The 26096-nt window shown below is 31.6% G+C and overlaps 3 protein-coding genes across 4 annotated transcripts in view; 1 reads left to right on the top strand and 2 right to left on the bottom strand.

Moving 5' to 3' along the window:
• Syn2 (Syntrophin-like 2) overlaps positions 1-3432 on the bottom strand; it is a 57605-nt gene extending 54173 nt beyond the window's left edge. Inside the window, exon 1 of the mRNA XM_088185167.1 lies at positions 3211-3432. The gene's annotated coding sequence lies outside the window, so the exon portion shown is untranslated. The remainder of the gene's footprint in view (positions 1-3210) is intronic.
• Positions 3433-11165: 7733 nt separating this feature from the next.
• On the top strand, positions 11166-19685 carry Hey (Hairy/E(spl)-related with YRPW motif). Of its 2 annotated transcripts, XM_088184260.1 has the most exons (4): positions 11166-11819; positions 12220-12414; positions 14617-14834; positions 18838-19685. In XM_088184260.1, coding segments are annotated over exons 1-4 (930 nt in total). In that variant the 5' UTR covers positions 11166-11817; the 3' UTR covers positions 19353-19685. The 2 variants fall into 2 exon arrangements, with proteins under 2 accessions (XP_088040386.1, XP_088040385.1); XM_088184259.1 differs by lacking the exon at positions 11166-11819 and having other exon boundaries at positions 11827-12414.
• A 2844-nt stretch (positions 19686-22529) lies between these two features.
• On the bottom strand, positions 22530-24575 carry LOC148235533 (uncharacterized). The gene is made up of 2 exons (XM_088184539.1): positions 22960-24575; positions 22530-22893 (listed from the first exon to the last, which is right to left on the bottom strand). Exons 1-2 carry the CDS (start codon positions 23176-23178, stop codon positions 22567-22569), a joined length of 546 nt encoding a protein of 181 aa, XP_088040665.1. The 5' UTR covers positions 23179-24575; the 3' UTR covers positions 22530-22566.
• Positions 24576-26096: the final 1521 nt, after the last annotated feature.

Genomic DNA, 26096 nt, shown 5'->3' with positions numbered 1-26096 from the left:
CGTTGAACGAAACAATACTGACTGCTTAATTAAATTACTGATAAATCAAGCATTATTACTAACCAAATAAATATAGGACAAAATATATTTTAGTGGCAAATTTTGAGATTACTGCAACGCCCGTAGTTTCCTTATCGATTCGCTGGTAGTTAAGTGTTACTAAAATACATAAATACATATATGTATACCATACGTATCATAGCACAGATGATTATGTATGTGAAAGGTAGTTTTTAGGCTGCACGAACGCTTTTCCTGCCATCAAAATATGAAATAAACATACTACTTAGCATTACGATCGCAGGGCGCAGGGGAGAAGGAAAAATGCTCAATAAGAAAAAGCTATCGTCTTTCAAGTTACATCGAGTTCTAGTACGTGAAAATGACATAATTCTCCACGTGGTGTTGCGTTCCAGACACGTGACGCGTTAAAATTAGACACCGCCTAATCGATAAAGGCACAGAAAGACGTTCAGTCTATATTAGCTACGATACCGATAAATATTGACAAACTCGGTTTGTATGCTGTAATTTAATACACTGAAAACCAGCAAATTATGCGTAATAAAACCCTCGGAAATCAAATTTACATTTCATAAAAGGAAACGTATCAATTTTAAAGACCCTTTTCGGAAAACTTTTACAGCGTTTTACTGCAGAATTTATGTAAACCTACATCAAAATATTGTTAAAATTATGTAAATAGTAACGCTTACATTTACAAATCAATGGGAGAATCATGCATTAAATCTTATATGTTAAAAATTAAAAAAATCGATGAAAGCTATACCTATATTTGATTACGTTTAAATACATGTAGATGAAAAATGTTGATAAAACTTGGAATTTAAGTCAATAATAAAGTAATTTTTTAGTATATTTAATTCTTTGGTTGCCGAAATCGCCTTTTGCTCCTATTCGATGTTATCATTGAAGAAATAATCTGATACATTTTTGATGCTATGTAGGTTTATTTGCATCTGTGGTAAAAAACATTTTTTTCCGAACATATGTTTTTGGCAATAGTATTCAAATGACATTCATAATCATATGTAAATATTAATTTAAAATATTTTCATATTAAATTTTTGCAGAGAAATTTTAATTAGAGAGATGTTAATTAATTAAATTACTAACCGCAAAGCTATATTGTTATGTTATTTCATTTGATTTTGGTCAGTAATTTAAATAAACGATAAGTAGTTTTGATAAAAAGTCATTAACCTAAATAAATATTCAGTGTTCATTAATAATAAATGGGCATTAATTAATAAAGGGTTTGCTTTTTCTATGAAATTGAAAAATTAATTCATAGTACTATATTTAAATATTGGACAACTAGTCCCAGATTACAATATAATATAATTTAACCGCGCCGAACCATCGACCGAGAAAGCAGCCGCTTCCCTCTTCACGTCTAGGCCGGAATATAGAACTGAATCCGTTCGTTTGGAACGACAGTGTTTATACGTGCGTTTGCTATTATAAAATTCAATCGTTTGGAAAATATAATAATAGCATTATTGAGGCTTGAACAATTATAAGTTTGTTCAAACAAACATTTTTTTTCTAAAACCAGACATTTCAACGCAATCTGTTATAAAAACAGAGGACTATCAATTGAAAAAAATGAACATATCCATGTTTTTTTAAGAATTTATAAAATGTCTTTTATGAAAAGGCGTTTTTAATTATTTAGTAGCAACCCTCATATTTTTAATAACATTAAATAATATTATAAAATGTAATAAGCACAAGTGATTTCAACTGTGAGAGGTCTATCCAGCTGCGTAATTAACGCTAAGGTCATTCAAACGACAATTTCGAACTTATAAAAAATAAATAGCCACGCATTTTTATATAAAACTTAATAAAAATAAGAGAATACTCAATAACGCAATTGCGTAACTTACAATTGCATCAATGGTGCTAACAGAATCCATAATTATCGGAGATTTTACCTCCCTGTTAAATGCTAAATCTACTCTTTGTGTGTCAAGGATGCAATAGACAATGCGTCTATCCAGCGTAAAAACCGCTATTGTAATCCAGTGATCTCTAACGTGGGGTAAACATATCCCAGAGGGTACCTCAAGCTATAATTAAACCATCGTAAATATTAATTAAACCAGAAAATGACAACTGCGATGCACTAGAGTACTCGTAAAAGAGTTGACCACAAATATTTTAGATAAATTTGATATTTTTACCAACATATGTAGTAAGATTCAGTGGTACGCTCTAAATTATGTTCTCTCTAAAGGGTACATGGTCAAAATAGTTTGCAAATCCCCCCCCCCCTTCTTAAATACCATCCCTGCTGATTTTTTCTGTGTTTTTTAATTAAATCTCTGCTAATAATTCATAGACAACATTTTTCAGTCGTTTTTTTAATATTTCCATTTCAACAAGATTCATAGTATTTCATTAAATGATTATTGTATTGATCATTAAAAACAAAAATATTAGTCAAAGTGAATCGTAACGTGATTATGAATATCTTCAAAAGTTAATGGACTAAGATGGATCGACGTTGAATTTTTAATTTTAGATATTTGCAGTATTAATTAGAGGTTCTTAATAAAAACGTTCCTAACAAAGCGAATTAAGTTTGTATGAACGATTGAAGAAGATCGTATCTATCGACAGAGAATATATTGTAGAATGATATTAAAACGAACTTTTATCTGCTTATCCCTTTTTTATTTGAATTAAAAATGTTAATTGTTCCTTAATTTTTGCATAAAAAAATAATTTATATTTTCCCACCCACTAACCGTCAGATTATTTGAAACTGAAATAATTTACCGTTATTCAAAAAACATAAGCCCTAGACGTATCACGTGTTAAAAACGACTAGAAAAAAACCGCATATGCCAGCAAAAAATATTTAAAGCACAATAACAAAAATAATCTTATTTCTATTTGTTTACAATTAAACTTGATTATATTTATTTTGTTTTCCAAAAAAATAGCAAAATATTTGTTGAAAAGTGCATTAGTTCAAGGGCGCGTTTAGTGGTGTTATTGTCGGAAATTAAAAATCGCGATATGGGTCAACGATTATTATATAATTGAAAAAGAAAACAAGCCGATAATAACAATTTATTAGTATCGTCTGTTTCGACTGAATCGATATTACCGTTATTTATTCAAATGTGAAAATATTACAATATGAAAAGTATGAGTGCGTGTTGTTGTTTTGGCTACCATGTAAGATCCGGGCTGCGTTCAGCTCGACTCGGAAGGGCGGCGCACCCCTACGGGATGAGAGCTCATTTTCGCTTCAGAAAAGCACCAGGCGGCTGCAGGGGAGGAGAAAAGCGCGACGGAACCTTCGGGGCGCAGCCCCAATGCCGAGACTGTCGTTTCCGATATCCAAACTAAAAGCGACCCGAACCGACTTTACTACGCCCGATCATCACTACCACTGGCTGTCGTCGAAAGCTGCCGCTAGACGTCGCCACCGTCGCACGCTCTTTACCGACACTCTTTTCATTCTCGTTTTCCACCACAGATGGCTCTCCTTCCTAATTGACCAACTAATCGATTTTTTCCTCACGGCTCCTATGCCAACGAAGGATTAACGATTGGTACGTATTAACTACTCAAAAATATTAATATAAAATTTACATAGACTAACGAATAAATACGGGTAGTATTAAAAAAAAATATCTAATTTCATTTATTTTAATAAATATATTTTTTTATTCATACTAAACTATTCCATTTAATTTGTTTATCAGTGTGATACAATTATACTCTTGTATTTGTAATTAACGCTGATAGACAATTTGCCGCTGGGTTGATTTATATATTATTCAGCTTACTTATTTGCAATGCTTGCATATATCGAAATAATAAGTCATATTCTAATGAATAATTATTGTATTTTTTTGCAAAATAGTACAAGTGTCAACAGATATCTCTGATACATAAAAAATCCTGAACAAGTGAATTACCTAAATACAAAAAAGCACTGTTACAGTCACTGGTAAATATTAAACCTAATTATATATACATTACTAGTCGTTTTGAAATTTATAAACCAAATAAAATAAATTAATTATTATATTATTAATGTATGGTATGGTATGTGGTTTATCGGCGATAATCTACAATTACCAAATACCATACTATAAAATTAATTATTATAATAATCATTTATTTTATTTGTTTTATATTTTTCAAGACGTTTCAAACGTTTCAGACGACTGAAATGTTAGCAAAACCGCTGACATTTCACTATAGACATCTATCAGAAAAATATGAAACAATTTAAGTAATCTTCAAACCTGATTTTAATAATATAATTTTTTTAAAGTTTAAAGATTAGCTCATTTTTTTTATTTGCCGATAGATGTCTAGGTTGTGCTAAAATTTCAATAGTTTAAAACGTCAACATTGCTTGCGCTCGATAACTCGACTAGTGTAGTACTAGTAGTACCTTATTCGATTTATGCCAATCAATACAATCCTCCTAAGTATGCCTTGCAGATAGTTACTCATGGGGTTTCACTGTCCTGACTAACCCTCGCTCGTTAGCACCTAAATAATTTAATTTGGCTAATTTTTAAACCTTACATATACATATTTTTTTCAAAAGCGAATGAAACTTATACAAATATTATTAAAATTGCAAAATAGCATTTTTTTGAAATACTGTGTATTATAATTTAAAAATAAATTATTAAAATAATTTATAATTTATATCAATAGATATCAGTAGCAAATAATAAATATAAATGTTAAAGCATTGTTGAGTAATATGCAGAAAAGGTGAACAATGTCTTTATTTAACATAATAGTATATATATACTATTTACATATTTACGTTAATGATAAATGTATGTATTTAAGTAGTGGAAAAGTTGGCAAAACCCTTATATTGAAAATGTTATCATTAACAAATAATTATCATAGAATATAATTTGATAATTGAAATTTATATTTTACGCCTCAAAAAATTGCTCAGGTAACATTTTTTAAGTAAATAACATTTGTTAAGCTCCTGTTACAAATTGTCGACGATGTGTTTTTTAAGAAAATTAAAATTTCCAAATTACCTTTTATAGCCTCATATCAATCTGTCCTCCTTAACTTCCTCGAATGTCCTTTTTATTTTAAACTCCTACTTTGATAGTGCCGCCAAGTTTTGGCCATAATTAAATTTAAATTTAAATATAAATATGCCCCAAGAGTAGTAATATCATATTTATAAAAAATAGTTTAACATCGAACTTACTTTTCTTTCACTTATTATCACCTGAGATATGTGCTGCCTTATTTTAAAGTTGACTCCTCAAATTGGAATATATAAATTAATAATTGCTTAAGTATGTCTATTGTTCTGCATAAATTTAGCAATTGTCGTTGTCAAACGAAACAACTGTGTCAATATCATACGATAATGTACTTTTCGTTTGGTTTAATTTCGGTGTCAAGTTCAATGTCGAGACATAACTCATATGAGTGTCAAAATAATTTAATTATGTCACTTTGTTAGTTACGCGACTAGATAACGAAATCAAAAGTAATAAGCGCGCTACATGTAATAATAATTTTGAGCGAAATGCGTTGTCAATATTGACAAAACGGTGAAATCGTGGGAACGTTGCTCGGGGGAGTGTCACACACGCGACACCCTATTGTGGCACACCACTAGCCACACGTCTCCACTTCACGATCACCTAGTGTTTTAAACATTTACATACGGAAGTGCTTATGTATTTTTTCGGATCAGATCGGAACAAACTGGAACGCAACTCCAGTTTGTTTGAGTAATCTATGCTCTGTTCAGAAATCACAGTGAGTAGGCACTATTTAACAAAAGCATTTCAGTGGTCTGCTCTTCCAGAATAAATCCGTCGTATACTTTTTCACTATTTCATTGTTTTACTGATACTCTAACATACAAATTTCTTACTTAAAAGGTGTATGTATGACAATACCGTTTCTTTTGACCGATACATACATTTTTCAGATGTATTTTTATTAGCCTGTCTAGCTACATATATATAATAAAAAAATTAAATGCACTGCTATTTCTATTAAAAACATTAAAAATTGGATATTTCTACAAAAACGCAATTTTTAGTAGAAGATTATTATTATATCGGTGAGAATAATATTGTTTTTATATAAAATTAAAAAGTTCTACTTTTATCACGTTGTTTTAATTTTATATTCCGTGTAGTCCATTTAATGGAAAGCTTTGATAATAAATGTTGTACTCATCTGTACACTTTTGTGATAATATTCTTTATAAGCAGTGAACGTCACAGCTTCCACTTTTTATCCAAAACACACGTACGCTGAACTAACACAATCATATTTGACAACCAGTTACTGTGATATTACATATATATTCTTTTTTTATTTATTTTGCGCGAAATGGGCTGAAATATTCATTTTTATAACCGGATGTATCGCTTCTTCCTCGCATACATCTCTATACGTAAACAAACAGCCAACTGTCTTTAAATTCGCTACTCTCACAATTTTTTGTAGTGACTTTTTAAAAATTAAAAATGAACTACCAATCTTCTTCTAAATCTTACCGATTTTATTATGGACTTATATTATAAAAGGCTAATCAAAGTATATTCAAACCGAATTTTGGTCAATAGGAGGGCGCAAAAAAATTATCACTTCTCAGAAGGCAAAAATTCACGTCAAAAGTAATAAAATCGTGTCGGTGCCGTCACAGTGGGAACGTTTTTAAATTTGAATCGTGTCTGCGTGATCGGAGTTAGTGATTATTACATAATTATAATTCCGATCGATCATCGCAGATTTTCCTAATCTCGCGGATGAAAATCGTGATGATTGATTAAAATCGATCTAGGTCTCACATATCTGGTATTGAAAATTCTTTAATAATGAGCTAATATCTTATATGTATTAAAAATAAAAGTAAATAAATTCTTCCAGTGTACAATTGACTGAAAAAGTAACACCCTAAACCCATTTTAAATGGCATGAAAATGTACTTACATTGATTACATTTTTTTCATGTAGAAAGAATGGCCATAAAAGTGACGTAAAAATTCATTAATCAATATACAGAAATACATCTGTAGTTTTTTCACCTTGACACCGGCAATTCTATCTTCGAATGCATAACTAATGAGACGTAAATTTGGCTAACCTCGGACGAAGATCGTCACGGCATATCGTTTGTTTATGTTGTGATTTTGGTCGACAAAGTCGCATTTTTGAAAAAAGGATATCTTGTTTTGTTTGAGACGTCTATCTATAGGTCAAAATTAAACGCAAAGACCGCAAAGTGGCGTCCGAAAGGCTCAGGTAAGAAAGTCGAAAGCGAAATAACACCTGTGGTAACGTTCCCAGCCCCGCTTGCAACAATGGCACTCTGACCGCGGAAGTGATCAGGGAAGCGATCGTGGGAAGCGAATTCGAACACTGAACCCATTAACGGGGGTCGATGTTTACCCCAACGCGTATAAACCCTCCATTGTGTGCACACCGGCGCGGGGAGATAAAGTTCGAGGACCTTTATCGCTGATAAAAATTTAAATTGTAAAACACCATAAGAAGGATTTGCTTTTTTGCGCCGGTAAACACAAATCAAGTGTCGGATACAATGGACACAATGGAATAGCTTTTCGGGATCGATCTTTTGCGACCCCTAAACCCAGAAACCTCAAATCTCCCACGCGCAACACATTTATCTGATCTCGCTGTTGTTACATAAGAAAAAATACTTTTTGTGCCAGTTTTTTATTCAACTCGTCCTACCCCTCGAATTAATATTTTGAACAATTCTCATTAATAATTATTCCGAACTGAATCCGAGCAGAGCTAAACTTTTAAAATAACCCACCCCTTTGAAAGATTTGATTAATTAAAAGCATTACAAACACAACTGACAGGCGTTAAAATGTTTTTTTTTCTGAATATCGCTTTATTAATGAACTTGAACCATTCGTTTGAATTTGTATCTCTAATTTAACAAAGTGATAAATCGCCTAGTATAATATTTTTACACTGAACCCTTTTTTAAGTAGAATATAATATAAGTAGAATAGTTTTATGATGGTTTAACGCTCGTTACGTGACAGCGCCAACACGATTTTATTGCTTTTGACGTGACTTTTTGACTTCTGAGAAGTGATAATTGTTTTTGCGCCCTCCTTTTGACCAAAATTCGGTTTGAATATACTTTGACCAATACTCTCATATAAAAAGTCCGTAGTAATATCGGTAAAGATAGCTATCATATTTTTAAATTATGGTGTAATATCCATGTGCAGACAAACTACGGAGCAGTACTTCTGAGGCCGAAACTCCGGACCCTAAGGCAACTATTATAGTATAAACATACTAAAAAAACATGTTATTTTTATTTTTCCCGTTGGCGAATTAAAACAATTTCACTGCACGAACACGTAATATATAATATAGCAAATTATTTAAAAAATATACATAAAATCCAAATGGTTGTTAAGAGAAAGTGTTTTATTAGTAAAACATATTTGGAAATTAAACCCTCAGTATAGAAATGTTTTTTTTACTTAGTAGTTGTTGATTTAATACACCCCTTTGTAACGCATTGGGCTAACGCCTTTCACATTAAAACGGAATATTTAAAAAATATAAATATACTCTAAAATGTATTTAAAAAATATATATTTAAAATGAATGGGGTGATTTTTCACGATAGTTCAATTTTAAATTAGAAAAAAATGTTTATTTTGCATTTCAATGTCGTTTATGTGGAATATAATAAAATTTGAGGACAAGATAACTACCATTGTTTTAATCTCATAACATTAAACGTGTTTTAAAAATAGCTCTTGGTAATATCTCGGCTAGGAAGCCTGATCCGCTATCTTCTTTATAAATTTAGGTTAATTATTTTCTTTTTAAAAAAACTTCCTTAAAAAATTGCCAAGAGCAAAGATATATAATGCCTGCACTACACTCTCTGGAAGTTGGCCAAAGTTGGCCAAGGACGGAGAATATAGTGGGTTACTTCGGTCGAGTTCGGTTCTGCCCGCTCTAAAATATCTCGGCTACCGAGAACGGGAGATAAAGTGGGGGTAATTCAGTCGACTCGGCCAGCTTCAAGCGCTTCCGAACATTGTCGGCAAACGGACCGAAGTCGGAGCTGCTCTTTCGAGCGCGAGTGGTGAGATACTTCCTCTTTCGCTCTCTTGCGTGTTAAGCGACGAGAGTGAGAGAGATAATGGTATGGTTTTTCGCAATTTTAATTTTAATTCGTAATTTTAATAATATGACAATTTAAAAACTGCGATTATTTGGCACATTTTTCGATCGCGCGCAAATATGCCAGCTGTACGTGACAGAAGCCGCCATCCAGACTTCATTCACGGCCGCCGTCCGGACGGCATATGAAATTTGCGGCAGTGTGATCGCTTACTCGAAGTCGTAGGTCTTGGCCGACTTTAGTTGTAACTTCGGTTCGGACAACTTCCAGAGAGTGTAGTCCAGGCATAAAACTAGAAATTTTAATTTTAAGAAAAAGTGTTCATTTTCTATTATTTTTGTGGAATACAGCAAAATTTCGAAACTTGTTTCAAAAACAGTTCGCAGTTCATTAGTCAGCCTGATTCACTTATAAAAAATAAAAAATCGTTACTGCGTCAAAAAATAAATAGAAAAAAGTAGAAAACGTTCCAAATTTAAATGAAATAAGTATATTTTTTTTAAATTGCTATAATTTTTTTTAATTCGCTTTAAAAATCCTGGAGAAATAAGTAAAGTAGTTTAAATTGTTCTGTAATAGATATTAAAAAATATATAAAAATTGTGTTTATTTTTACGTACCTTTATGGACCACCCACTATAAAAAAGTGTGAATAGAGCGTTGTGTACTGATGATGAAATTATGCCTTAGATTCCTTAATTTTCAACAGTATGTAATATTTAAAAAAAAATTAAATTAGCTCATTAACATTACTTTAGTAATGCTAAATTTTATTTTATTCACTATATATAATACGAGTTTAGAGTAGATCCTCTGCTCTGAATGAATAAGACGTTTGGATGCCTCTCAAAAAATAACAACCATTATTATAGAATCCTTTCAAAAGTTGTATACAATCGATAGAATAACACCTGTGCCATGAAATTTCTCACGGTTATTCGGTGATATTTTTGTGTACTTTTAGAAAATTGAGTAATTGAAAAGTTGTAATGATAAATTTATAGCCGAAACGGTGTTTAGGGCGAGTGTTACGGATTTGAACGCGTTCCGTTTCCTGTTAACCTTCCGACGTGAATGGATCGCGAAGAATACGAGCACAAGGGGTAAAAGGGTTCAAATGCGGAAGTATAGAAAGGGACAGCGATCGAAACTCGCTTTCGTCACTCTTGATAAAATATCAACCGTCTCTGGAGTTATTATTGGGGATCCTCAATCTTTACACATAGCATTGTATGACCATATTTTTGTTACAAAGATTTTTAAGGCTTAGAACTTTCCATGCAATCCAACTTCTTTTTTTATAAAATATTTTTGAACTTGACACTCTTATTGTATGATCTATCTTTACAAAAACAATAATTTAAAAACGTAATATTATAATTGCCATTTTATTACGAACATTGAGGCCACGTTCTTCCAATTATTAATCTATCGATAAAGTGGTAAAGATGAAGAGCTTTATTCGACGAGCGTGTCGGTCGCGTGTGGAGAATCTGGTGATGGAATAAAAGCAAAAGAGCATCCGCTGGCCTACTTCCACTTCCTGCGAGGGGTGTCCTTGATCGCCTAGCGGTCCTTCCATTATTTAACACAGATTCTTACGACCGACCCTTAACCGCCTGTTCTCGCCATCTGCCAGAGGGTAAACAATTTATTCACTTTCACAAATCGCTCATAAAAATACCTGTTAATAATAAAAAAAATCTTCAGGTGAAAGTCGAAAATATAAGTCGAAGCAACTATTGAAATTTATTTTAACATCACGTAATTTTATTTTTTTGCTCAACTGCCTTTTGCGTTCTCTCAAATTGGGTTTATTTTCATACACTGATATACTCCATTATATGACGGCACTTGTTTTAAAAACAGTAAAAATATATTTTGTTAAAAAGTTTGACCAATAGGAGAGTGCAAAAAACAATTATCCCTTCTCGGAAGTCAAAAATCCACGTCAAAAGCAATAAAATCGTGTCGGCACCGTTGCAGTGAGAACGTTCTCATTGCGACGGTGCTCCGACACGATTTTATTGCTTTTGACGTGAATTTTTGACTTCCGAGAAGGGATAATTGTTTTTGCACTCTCCAATTGACAAAAATTCGGTTTATATATACGTTGATCAGCCCTCTTATAATATAAGTCCATAGTAATATCAGTTAGGATAGCTATCATACTTATAAAATATAGTGTAATATCTAAGTGCAAGCAAACTATGGAGCGATATGCGAAATGCTATTTTTTTGGATGACCTTATTTGTATTTTGACCAATAAAATAAAAGTTCTAAAACTGCAATTAGTTTTAAAACTTTCACTAGATTAGGTTTGGGTTTAAACAGTAAATGGACGTTTCGCAATAATTGAGTTTCAATGAAATTTCAGAGCAGCAGTTAAATTATATTTTCGCTAATATTTGAACTTCACCAGTGAAAATATAACTTCACTAATAAATTAACATTTATTCGTTGCATGTAAATCAATAATGACGCTCACATCCTGCGAGGGACTCCACCATACAAGCTCCAACCTCTGCTATATTGTCGCTGCCACACCAATCAGAACTCTGAGGATCTTCCACTGACATCATTCCTCCGCCAGCTTTTCCACCACCGCTCGGAGAATCGCAATATGTAATATAAACTAAATAAAATTCTCACTAGTTTCCTACTGCGTCTTTCTGGCAGCGAAGTCACACCCCTTATGGTTACAACACCCGAACGTATCTACTGTATAAAACAGTGTAGTAAAATAGTTGTAAATATTTTATATCTATAACTACTGTTGTGTGGGATTGCAAGAAATTGTTAATTATACGAGAAAGGTAGCCACGTGTCCATACGCTTCTAATTAATACATTGCACACATGTAGAACGATATTGTCGCAAAAGCAGTGCACGCGTACGGCGGACGGTCGTCGGGGGTAGGTATTACGGGTGTAGTATGTGCTTCGGGGATGGGTCATTCGAGCGACGCGCGCGCACGCGGCCACACGCCGTCCGACACGCTCCAACACGCGACACTGGCTTTCAGGCCCACCTCTACGCTGGACTACCAGCAGCACCACGAGGCGCCCATGGACCAGGGCCCCCTACACTGGGGCTACTCCGGCGGGTGGGCGCCGCCTCAGGTTGCGGAAACCCCCAGAACCACCAGATCTTCCAAGAGGGCGCTCTCCGAGAGCGACGACCAGGACGACGCCTTCTCTGAGGAATCCGGCAAAGAACAGTCAGTGCACTTGTCCTCTTCTACCCCTATTTACGTATCTTTATCAAAGTGAACAAGTAGTCTTTATTTAAATCATAAGCAATACTTTTTATTTGTTTTGTACATTATTATTATTATCATCTTCTCATCTATATAATAATTTTTAATTATATTTTTTAATTTATTATGATAGATTATAGTACATATTTACATTATTGATATAGATTACAAAGTTTACACTTATTTTTAGTCACAAAGATTCGATTAACATAGATAGTTGTGCGCTGATTTGTATACAAAAAATTACAACGCATAATTTAAAATTAGCCTCATTATATTTTTTTTCAAAAACTAACTAAATAACTTAAAAGCTTTGTTTTTATATTTATTAAAATCATTTTTTATTACATTTCATATATGAATAAAATAGATTGTGATACATATTTACATTATTTAAGATAATAAAGTTTTGCTAACAGTTTTAGGTTTTAGATAAATGTATATTTTAAATGCAACAAAGTATTAATTCAAATACACATGTCTCTTAAAATAATATCTGGTTAAATCGCACCATATTAATAAAATATTATATAAATTTCAAGAAGAGCAAATATTTTTAAAATCATTAATTTATATTAAACCATTTATTGCTTAATTTCGGTCGTTGGCTAATCGTTTTATATTTTATTTTACTAATATTTTTTTGATTATTACATTATTAAAAGTCATATACAAATTTATTTTCCACATTTTTTTATATAGTAGATTGCATTTTTACGGCTATTTGTGACGCATATATACATTACTGAGATTACACTTATAATTTGCCAGAAATATTTTTTTGATTTTCCAATAAATATAGATTTTTTTGTTATTTTATTCAAATATTAAATCGACTATTCCATAAAGAGATATAAATGCTAAGAAAAAACTAATAGTTTTGCAAACTGCACGTTATTTTATTTATGCAAAACTTTAAATTAGCTTAAATATGTTATATCATATTTAAAATATATATATATTAGAATGATAAATAGGATGTATGTTATAAATAAAAAAATAAATTCAACCAAAAAAGGGTGTGCTAAGAAAAAATTAATGATAGATTCGCAATTATTTTAAAAAACTAATCTAAAAATAAAAATTAATATTGTTTTGTTTTACAATTTCATCATTTTATATATTTTAGTAGAATATTATATAAATATTTATAGCATAAATACATTATTTTAAATGTCAAAATTTAAGTTACAATAATATATTTTTAAAATAGAAAAAAATAAAATTTAAAATTAAAATCGTTGTATTAATTTTTCATATTTTATTTTTAGAAAGTAGATTTGTTTATTTTTGCGGATATTTGTGATGCATTCTTTACTTAGATTTCCCAATTTTTTTACATATCAGATTAATATGGAATGTTTTGCGCTGATTTTTTTATAAATGATAAAATCGGCTATTCAAAAAAAAACATCTAGAATATGTAAAATAAGTTAAAATATAAAAAAAATTTAAAAAATTGATTTTTACGGCTATTTGTGTACATGATTTTCTTTTTGCACGGGGTATACGTTCCAGAAGCGTACAAGAAAATTGTGTTAAAAAAAATAAGGTGCAAAACATAAAATTCTCGAACTCAAAATAAATCGAATTATATTTTATTTAATAATAATAATAATAAGTAGTAATCTTCCATAATTTTCGATTTAAATTTAATTTTATATAGCAGCATATATATATGATTATTTATAAATGATAAAATAGATCAAAAAAAGTCTACAAATTTTAGGGAGAAAAAATAAAAAAATAAAGTTTTGCAATCTACGCGTAATTTTGTTTATGCAAAATTTTAAATAAGCTTTATTTTATTATTGTCCTCAAAGAATAGTCATTTAATTTAAATTGAATTTAAATTTTATATAAGATTTTAAATTTATCTATTAATTATTTTTTTATAATTTATTAAAATAGTTTATTTTGTTTGGTGCAAAAGGAAACAGAAAATTTGTATAAATATCACATCGTTTTTACGGTTAATTGTGACACATTACTAAGATTACACTCAATATTTGCCACAAAGATTTAATAATTATATGATTAATAAAAAAATTTTTTTTTTATATTATATAAATTAAATAATCGACTACATTAAAAAAGTATGTATTCTTAAAAAAATATATGAAATATTTAAATTATCTAAAAAAATCATCCCTCGCTTTTCAGGTGCACCTCTCCAGGAGACGCAGATTCCTGCCAAATGATGTCGAGGAAAAAGAGGAGAGGAGTCATCGAAAAAAAGCGCAGAGACAGAATCAACAGCTCCCTGACCGAACTGAAAAGACTAGTGCCTTCCGCTTTAGAGAAACAAGGATCTGCCAAACTAGAAAAGGCGGAAATCCTTCAACTCACCGTGGACCATCTCAAGATGCTTCACGCAAAAGGTACGGATCGTTCCTTTCAGTTTCCCAAAAAAGTGAAATCCCGTAGCTTCCGCGTCCTGTCCATTGTGCCAAAAAGATACCTAACTGTGATATCCGTAAATCATAACTGTGGTCCTTTCATACTTTTTTGCCAATTTAATGATGTACCTTAGTGCTAACGATGCTATTATGAAATCTGATCCTTTTTTGTAACCAAGCTAAAGTAAACCCTCCAAGGCAGAATAAATTAGTGACGTTTATTGTGAAAATAAACACAAAACAGGAAACAATCCTTTGCCGCTTAACGATCCTTAAACTTGTGACCGTTTTCCTACAGGATGTACTTTTTCAACGCTACTCAAGTATCACCGTGCGTGCATCAAAAATTTATACAATTTTTAAATATTTTTTTCGGTTCGGGTCTCCTTAATTATTCAAATTATTCAAATTTATTAAAAACATTTCTGATTAGGTTAGTGAATTTTATTTTTATAAATGATCAATTTTACTATAACTCAATGAGAAGTCGTTTGTAGTAAAGTTGAACCATTTATACGTTAATGAATTCGGTTCGAACCATTATGACTTCCTGGGCCGACCACCTGTCAGATATTCGCGACCTACCTGCCAGTATCAGGTGCGTAACCCATATGGAATAATCCGTGGAAAGTGCAAGTGATAGAGGTCCACTTCCTGCGACCTAGAGTCATCAGGTGGCGCGACCGTTACTTACCGGATTTTTAGAGGTTCCGCTCAGAGGGTCTCGGTCTCACGCTGGGCTCCAAAAACGAACAGCACGCATTTCTGCGGTTTGGAAGAGCGACAGATTTTTTCCAGAAAATCAGTCCGAGCGTGCGAAAAGGCCTCGATCGCTAGTACTTAACCGGTAATTGTCAAAGTCATGGGAATAGTCTCCCCCATGCGAATTTCAATTTAATCCATTCACCACCCGCTCCGTTACCGAAGCATATGCCTCGGGGGTGGCGAGGGGAGTCCATGTAGCCCGTTGCTTTTTGCCTTTCCCACGCAATAACTGATGTCTAAATCTATAAACATTATTCTATACATGATGTCTAAATTTTGACTAATCTAACTATTAAAAATTCTGATTCCTACCACGTTTATGGAGTACTGAAATTTATTTTATATTAATTTAGGTGAAAAATAGATGTTGTATGATTGTTTGAAGAAATCGTTTGTTGAAAAAATGATGGCATTAGTTCTTTTGTAATGAAATTATTTTTCTACATTTTTGGGGCATTGTAATAAATAAATCATCTGTGTTAAAATTTTCAATTTAAGTTCTTAATGGGTAATAAAATAAATGATTGAATATTATAAAAAGTATATTTTTATTCGATAAAAAAATCGTCTTTAAATAAAATATTTAAAACTAGTATATCCATAGTAGGCGTGAATAAGTTGACAACTAGACATGAATGAAATATGAAACAAAGATTTCATGGGGTCCAAAAAATCCCACTTTATGATACTCATTTTCTTGTTACATTTATGTTTAACCCTTCGTTTGAGTACCGTCTGAATTATCCGTACTTCCACTTTGATTTACGTGCAGAGACACTAATATGAATTTTGTGCCAGAACACAATAAAGAACACATTCGCCAGACGCATCGAGCAGCTGTCTTAGAACACGCTTTCTGCTTGTCCCTATTCGGTAGAACGAAGAAGGTCAAACTTTAAGTAAAAAAATTAAATTAATAAAAAATATTTCATGATTTGATTAATTAGGCATTCTTCAAAAGTCAATTATATAAATATAGTTAATTTGGAATCGAAATTTAAATGTACCTGGCATCGTACACAGGTGTGCCACCCTTTGAGAATCATAGTTGATTCACGAATATTCCCACGCTTTGCACCCTTATTATTTCTGCTTCGTGTGTTGCACAGTCAGAAGGGAGGACTTGTTCCGGATCGTACTCAAAGTTTGATTTATTGTTTATGTACAATAATTACACTGTACATTAATTTTGCAATTTTTTTGTTACATTATAATAGTATTTTGTAAAAAAATATGATCATTTTACATTATTTATTCATTTATATTAATTAATAGCTTATTGTAAAATAAAACTGTTGCATCATTAAAAGTTTTATTAGATCAATAATACATAAAAATCTGAAAAATAGAGATATTGTTCTAAAATTAAAGTTAGTGAAAAAAGCATTAGAAAATTGTTGCATGATTAAAATTAAATATATTTCTTACATTATTAGTTATATTAATTGGATATTATAGTTTTAGTAGAAACGATCAATAACTAGAAAAATCTTAAAAGTAGCCCTTGTAAATAATTCAGCTTATTTCGTCAATCAAACTTATTTGTCATCTTGTTTCAATTTGGCAGCTATTAAAAAAAATTATAACACCGTTAAATTTGAGAAAAAATATATATAATAAAATGTAAATAAATAAATTATTTTTTTTGTATTTTTTTATGAGCGCAGTAAAAGCTGAAATTTTGATCAGATCTCAAAATCAAAAAGATCAAAATTAAAGCTATTAAAAAATTGTTACATCGTTAAAATTAATAGCATTTTTTTATATTTAGGTGTATGTGTTATTATTAATTTATTGGAAACGATTAATAACTAGAAAAATGTAAAAAATAGACTCGGCTTATTTCGTCAGTCAAACTCAATTGTCATATTTTTTTAATATGGCAGCTATTCAAAAATTAAAATAACTCTAACTATTTTTTTATTAAAATTCTTTAAATAATTAATATTTCAAATTGCTGTCTAATTTTTAGCTTTACCTAAATAGCTAATAATAAGGTAAATAGTGACTAAATTATTTGTTTTCTTAGAAGAAAATATTTACAATTTCAGATAATTTTAAATTAATATTAATAAATGTGTATTTTAAATTAGTTTTTTTATAAATACAAACATATATTTTTTTATGAATACCATCTATTTTGTTAATTTTTTTATATAGTTTACATTAATTTTAAAATAAATATCCCAGTTACTCCGGTTTGTTGTATTATATTGTACATTAATATGAATTATAGAGAAAAAATTAGGTGGTATAATATATTTAGAGCATAACGATAGATGCTGAAATTTTAATCAAATCTCAATAAAAAAATCTGGGAAATCAAAATCGTATTTTAAGATGAATGATATTAAAAAATCATTACTCTGTTAAATTTATAATTTAAATAAAAATAAAACGAATCTTTTGTTTATTTTTATATAAATGTGCTATGACAGTTTTTATAGTAACGGTAAATAATTTTTAAAAATATGAAGAAAAAAAAAACATGTGAATACCACGGCTAAGTTCGTTAGCCATACTTATTCGCTATCTTGTTTCAATAATATTATCAATTCAAAAATATTTAAAAAAAATATGAACGCAAAACTGTTCTAGGTGTATAATAAAAAAAAATATCATATTAATATATTGTAAATATCTTGGCCATCCTGAACCGCTATCTTGTTTTTTAATGTCAGTTAATAAAAAAATAGTAATTCTATTTAAAAAAGTGTTTTATACATTTTTATATAATATAATAATTATATAAACATATATAGCTCTTTTTAATTTATTTAAATAAATCATAAAAAATTGACTATAGAAATCAGCGCGTAATTTTACATAAAAACAATATTTATTATGTTGCAAAAAATATAATTATAACTTTGCTCACACCAATTTAAAATAAAATAAAAAAGTTGTAAAAATATACCTAATTATAAAAAAGCTTATCTTCGTGAAAATATATTCTAGTGTTATAATACCTGACTAAGGGGAAAATATTGAGTTCAGACCACCAGAACAGAAGATTAGTTGGCAAAAACCTCATTATGCCGCAGCACCGGTTTTTTTTACAATCGATATTCAAAAATCGCATCCTATGCTTGCAAGACTCGTTTTTGGCACAATGAGCACACACGTCCCCTAACAATCCCCTTTGTAGCGCCATCCTGAATTTCCGGATCTCTCAATGCGCAATTTCCCCCTCGCTAACCATTCTTTTATTGTTCAACAGGTCTCGACACTTTCGCCTATGACCCCCAGCGTTACGCCATGGACTACCACAGCATCGGATTCAGAGAATGCGCTTCGGAAGTCGCGAGATACTTGGTCAGCTGCGAGGGACTGGACATTCAAGATCCTCTTCGATTGAGACTGATGAGCCACTTGCAATGCTTCGCCGCTCAGCGAGAGCTGGCCACCAAGACCACCTACCCTAGTCCTCATACTTATCCCAGCTATCCTCAAGTAGGTGCCAGTCAGCCTTACTCCCACGCCCACGCTCCTTTGAGCGCTCCTCCCGTTTCGCACCCTCCGGTTCACGAGCATCACCAAGGATATGCGGAAGGATCGGTTTCCACGTTACCGTCGACGGCCCCCCCTTTGCCGGTCACCAGTTCGGCGAACTACCCTCCGAGCTCTCATCCCCCGGCGTCTTATCACCACTCCGCTCCTCCGCCGCCCCATCACCAATACGTCCAGAGCGGCTCGAAGCCTTACAGACCTTGGGGAGCGGAACTGGCATACTGATCGAAGATCGAGACTACCTCAAAAGTAAAAAAGCTCAATGGTTGTGAACTAAGCTAAGCGGTTTCACGCCTTAGCGCCAGATGGCCTATCACGAAAAAGCTTTACGTTAGCAATATTTAGACATAAAGAAACAAGTCTGCTCATAGCTTTAAAATGTACATAAATCATGTGATCTCTAGTTTTTAAATAATATATTATTGTAAATAGATAGATAATTTATATATTTTTTGCGTATATTTTTTATAATGCACTTTACAACAGAAAAAAATATTTTATATATATATATACATAATAATCGAGGAGTGTGGATATTGAAAAATAAATATTTATCGAAAGCTTATTATTGTTTTATTGAAAGTGTAACACCTTTTTTGTTATTATTGTGAATTGAAAGGGTTTGCGGTCGCTGGGACCGCGACTGGCGAATAATTCCCACGAGTCCGTGCTTCTCTTTCGCTCTTTTGCTGATCGTATACGGCTATCTCTCTCACTCGACCGTTTCCGCACAACTCGGTCAGCGTGTCACGAAACGATCATCCCCTATAAATTGAGGATATACCATCATGATTGGCATTTAAAATGTTAAAGGGAACCCAATGACATTATACTTTATAATGGGGACATAAAATAAAAATCGAAATACTTTCCGGAAAGACTTGTTAAATCGAAAGGGGAATTAAAATTAAATACATACATGGATAGCATTATTCATAATACCATTTATTTATATAAATAAAAACTTACTGCTTAACTACACTTTTGATGGATGTCTGTATTGATATTTTGGGGCTTTACATTTTTGCAATTATTAACTCATAACTTGTTATTATTCATATTTATTGAGTTGCGGACCGAGCGTTGAACTGTGACGACGACGGCACGATTTTATTGTTTTTGACGTGGATTTTTGACTTCCGAGAAATGAAGTTTTTTGAAGTTTTTCGCACTCAAAATTTGGTTTAGTTATGCTTCGTTTTATTCTCAGTAAGTCGTAATATCGTTATAAAATGACTTAAAAAAAAGAGCGTTTATTATTTGGCCAGAAAAATGTATGTGATATGAATTTTAATTAAATAAAAATATTTAAAAAAATACTAATAACTAGCCAACTTTCGATCCTCCCCCCTGGAAAGAATTTAAATGACGTCTCTAGAGCCAAGGAGCACTTAATACAATTCTTAGTGAAATATTTTTGTATGTCTGCTTATGTATTATTTATGTAGCCACAAACAAGTGTTATGGACCGGTAGGAGTAATTGATTGGACGAAAGACTTGTAAATGAGTAGACGTTGTATTGTCTTTACCTACACTCTCTCTCTCTCTTTCTCTCCGAGTGCAAGTGTCTGTCTTTTTATTTCTTTCTTTTATATATATTTAACATGTGACGCATTTTCTTTGTGACGAATTTTAATGGTTCACACTAGACAACAGTGCTTTATTGTTCTTGATGTCAAATATCAAAATTACACATAGTTCACACGGACGATACAAAAATCAATCTCTTGTTTGAAATCAAACTGATCTTAATAAACAAACGTTCATATAACACAATTCATATATTATTAATTTATAGTACAATACAAGGTTATACTATAAATTAATAATTAGTATATATTTTTTAAATATTGTTTTCATCTGTTTGTTTCGATTATTTAAATTTGTTTATCGATTAAGAAAATTCTGAGTCTATAAAGGTAAATACAGTCAAGAGTTAGTGCAAAATAAGATCGATCACGTGATCTTAAATTTCTGCCTTCTGATTGATTGACCTCCACGAGAGATGTGCCTGTACGGGTAAGTACACAGAACAGTATTGATTAGTTGTTTTTAATGTACGCTTGTCATTTAGTATATATTTCACACATCATTTAGTTTTTATAAAACGCCTGCATGCCAAAATTGTGCGGTTTCTTTCTATGTATTTTAATCCTATCTATGCTAATAATTCAGGGATGTCATTTAAGCTTTTTTAAGGAGAGTTAGCCAGTTAGCAAAAGTTAGCCAGTCAGTGATCGTTTTTTTGTTGATATTTCATTTTCAATAAGATTCTTAGTATTTCATTAAATGACATGCATTTTTCTGGCAAAACTTAAGGTTTAGAATCCACAGCAAAAAAATTGCCATCGCTGTGAAAACGCTCGGTTATCTAGCGTTCAATATTATGAGAATCGAATCGACAACCCTAAAAATTCTGGTTTAGAATCAGGAACTATATATTATATATAGAATATTTTCCAGGGAGCGTGGCAAAAGTTGTTTAGTCAATCGTCGTTTTTTTAATACTTAAATTTCATTAAGATTTATTGTATTTCAATAAATGACATACTTGGGGGGGGGGGGGTGTTGGTATCATATGTCGTAAATGTCTTTACGCCTGCACCACTTTGCATTTTATGACAGAATAAATAAAAAAACTTGTTTTATAAATGTTTTGAGGTTGTTAAATTCAGGTAGAAACGGTCAGTTTCATTCTCAACATTCGCATCATTGCAGATCTAAAATAATATAAAATATAAAAAATTATATATTTTCATTACAAATCTGACCCATATGATTTTCCAATTTTTTAATGAGTCATAATGGCCATTACAATAATTATATTATTAAATTAAAAAATATATAGTAAATACAAGGACTGATGTCTTGGGCGCGACGGGTAAGAATAAGGGACGCGATCGTTACTCTCTATCATGTATATATACCGCTATTTTCATCACCAGTAATTACAGAAACGTTTACTCTTCTGAATTTTGATATAGCAAATATGTAGTCGCTTATTAGCTATTTATGAACATATGTGATTATATTTGCGAATCTTAAAAAAGTGATAATTTTATTTTTATTTGCAAATTCAATTTGCTGTTTTTTAATAATTAATATCGAAGTATTTTTTTTTCTTATTTCTAACTAATTATACTATTTGTAATAACATTTAATTAACTAAACGAGTCACATGTAAAACGCATATTATAAAAATCATAAAACTTCCACGGCTCACTGCGGCACTCCCAAGTAACACAAATTAATAAAATAATTTAATTCAATCACTTACATTAGTAGTTTTAATATACTTTTGCAAAAATACATTTTTATATAAATAGTAAATAAAAACATTTTATTTCATTTTAAAATATTTATTGTATATTACATTATATATTATTTAATAGTTTCTTTGGTTTAAAATCACAGGTTTATTTACAGAACTTTCACTAGTTAACTATCGAAAACTATAATCGATTCGATTGTCTGATTGAGCAGATTCTCAAACTTTTCCCTCTCTCTCGATGCGTAATCCGCGCTCAACGTTTTCAAACATTTACAGTTGATTTCTAAGCATTCGCCGTCGTCTAAAAATTCTATGCCGTCTGAATCATATGCAGAATCGTAGCTCAAATTAACGTTTTCGTAAACAGACGGACATCTGCCTCCATGGTCCACTTCTGGAAACCTCGGAATGGACTCCGGAATTTCCACTTCTTCGGGAATCGGCTCTATTCTGTTGAGTTGCTTGCTCGACTTTCGCCTCAGTCTTCTCCAGAGCTGAAATAAAAAAATTCAAAAATCAGTAAAGATGTCCACTAGAATATTTAGAATATGTTTGCTCACTTGTATCATTCTAATCCTAGTGAGAGCGATAAAGTGGCCGAAGGACATGCTCGTTAAACGTCTTTCCCATTCGACGGACCGACAGGAAATAGTGATATCGCCCTCGATCGTGCTGTTATATTTCGAACCCTCTTTATGATTTCCACCCCAGTATTGCGAATATAATTGAATTAATGCACACAGTACCGGGGGTGGGCATGTAAGAACTGTGAGAAACATTAATGTATGCGCGCGGTCAGAATCGGACTAACATTTAGATAAGTGCCCCTCTTTCCCTAAAAATAAACTAATTGTTTTCTGTATTTTAGGAACACTGGCATTCGACCTATTGACCCATTTGTCATTTTTATCACACCCTTATGGGTTTTTTTTTGGGAGTGCCCGGTTAGCGATGTTTGTCTACTGTGGAAAACAACTCGTAATTTGGCATAGTATTTCAAAGTACCAAGAATTCAGAGCTTTTTATTTTTTAAGATGAGATGATTACAAAAAATTGTAGAACTAAATATAAAGATAATGGTAGTATTTTAAAATCTTTATAATATAATCTCAATCTCCCTTAAGCCATTGATAAAATTTAATTTAAAATTTCACGATAAAATTTAATAAATAAAAATAATATTTCAAGTTTTAAAATTCATTTACTCTTTTGCGCATTATGATGTCAACAACGATCGTCGTTAGCATTTCTCGCTGTTATCTCAACCAATGATATATTGTTGTTTAGACATCTTATCCAAGATTCTCGATAGCCATTTATTGCACACAAAAATATATAATTTATACCGATTTATAATATGTACAACAAAAATGCAATATCGACCTTGCAGTTGTGAAAATTAAATCGTTCTGATCCCTTATCTGTCAGCTGAGTTTTCAGAGTCTGTGAATATACATAATGTATACCGGTTTTTTGAGATAACTTATACAAATAGGAGAGGGCTAATCTAGAGACAATCACATTATTGTTTAGCTCCATCTTTTTGTTATATATTATATTATTGGGTTCAGATCATCGCTTTTAATATGGTGTTTGCTCAGTAACAAACGCTACATACTTATTTTAATTCTGGAAGACCCTTTTCTTGATATTGAAACAGCTAATTAGCATAATAATATCTACTTTATTCGGGAGCATTCTGTCAAATAACTTGAAACCACACGGTCAGTCAAACATAAAATTAGTGGCATTGGTGAACTTTATCGAGAATCGCCAATATATCACATAAAAATTGCTATAATGATAGCTTACCTTCAAAGGTGGGTCCGATGATTACAAAAGATAGGTACGACAATGCTTATTCGATGCAGGGCCATGAATTTTTTTTCTGAACGTGTGTCTCGAAGTTTTAATGTTATGCTTATTGAATATAATCAACGAGTGCGTATTGTGCAATTTTGTTTAGTTTTGTTTAGTCTTTGTTTTTGTAGTTTTATATAAAAATGTGAGATTGATATGTAGTCTAACTTAAGCTATTATTAAAATTCGTGCTTAGAACTACATAATAAAAACCTGTAGTAACTTATATTTGTGAATCGAAAAAAATTGTCTTCATCACCTTAAAAAAATATTTTTGAAAGCAAGCAAGTATAATCATAATATAGGTCATTTGCGTTAAAAAGGCAATTTATATAATCACAAACATATTTCTTAAACCTTATCTTACATATATTAATGATTGTATTGTTTAATAATTATTTTATAAATATCTATTAAACAACGCCATGATAAACTTTAACCCCAAGCGTTCGTATATAATAAACATTCCTAGCTCAATTAATTAGGTTAGTAATAATCTGTGGCGATCACACACAAATGCCCAGATTTGAAAGAGTATTATTCTCAAAACTCACGTTAATTTACTGTGACGAAAATCATCCATCAACAAGGAAACAAGACAATAACGTAAACGATTGGGACCACACAAGCCCTCGTTATGACCAGAACATAAATAACTGCATTGAAAGAATATTTCTTTGTTGCGAAGCGGTCACGGATATAATAAATCACTGTATCCACAAGATTCCCGTTGCAGTATACGACCTTGGACAATGCCCATCAAGCAAATGTCGCTTTATAAAGGCGTATACCTATTTCGCTGTTTAAGAAACGAGTACGTTTATTGGCTGGACTCCTCCATTCGAGCACCGAAACAAATGGGTAGCAATCTCCGCTATACTGTCGCTGTCACGCCACCTATTAGACTTCTGAGGACCTCCCACCGATATCATCCCTCCGCCAACTTCTCCATCACTACTCGGAGAAAACACTGCGCCATTTATCGTCTGTCGCATATGTAATATAATCTAATAAAACTCTAACTAGATTCCACCAAGCGTCTCACTGTCCTTAAAAATCTAATCTTGAGCAAACATTAAGTGGAAAAAACAGATGATATGATCATTTAATTGCATCCAAATTAGTTGCAAAAGATTTAAAGCTTATGTATTTGTATCCCTTGAATTTATAATTAAATGCATTTTTAGACAACAAGCAAAAACAGCAGTCATGCATATCCGTGTGGATTACGGTATCCATTTTTAGTTTCAACTCTTTTCAGAGGATAACTGCTTTACCAAATGTGTATATACTGTTACGCGCGTCAATATAAAAGAGTCTGGTTCCACCCTTGATCATCGTTACAGGTTAAAATACCGAAGACTGAAAGTGACGTTAAAGTTCTCAATGCCAGAAAACTGCCGTACACAATTCCATCACTATCCATTAAAAAATTAGTGTTTAGCCAAAATTGCACTAAACCGAATCAACTCGAGACTACCCTTAGAAGCCCAAGAAAAGCAGTTTCTTTGAATCTAATAATTCAACTCATACATCATTATTGTCCAGATACTGCAAAAAATTATGAGAATAAATAGACCTATCCCTTAATTTTCAAACATCACCAAGTAGTCTTAGCTTTTTAAAATCTGAATAGCTCTTTATATATACATTAGAAGGATCATTTAACTTTTCATGGTTTTGCAGTATGTAAAATTTAAAAAGAACTCTAGATAAACAAACATACTTTTTTGGCTTAATATATATGTATATATACCATTTTATTGTAATTTAATTACCCCATACATAGTTATACTTTTAATTAGACATAATGTGTGAATAATCGATATTTTTGACA

Source organism: Plectrocnemia conspersa, unplaced genomic scaffold, assembly GCF_051122295.1.
Source record: "Plectrocnemia conspersa isolate PC_06_02 unplaced genomic scaffold, ASM5112229v1 ptg000004l, whole genome shotgun sequence".
NCBI lineage: Eukaryota > Metazoa > Arthropoda > Insecta > Trichoptera > Polycentropodidae > Plectrocnemia > Plectrocnemia conspersa.
This window is presented reverse-complemented; position numbering and strand designations above follow the sequence as displayed.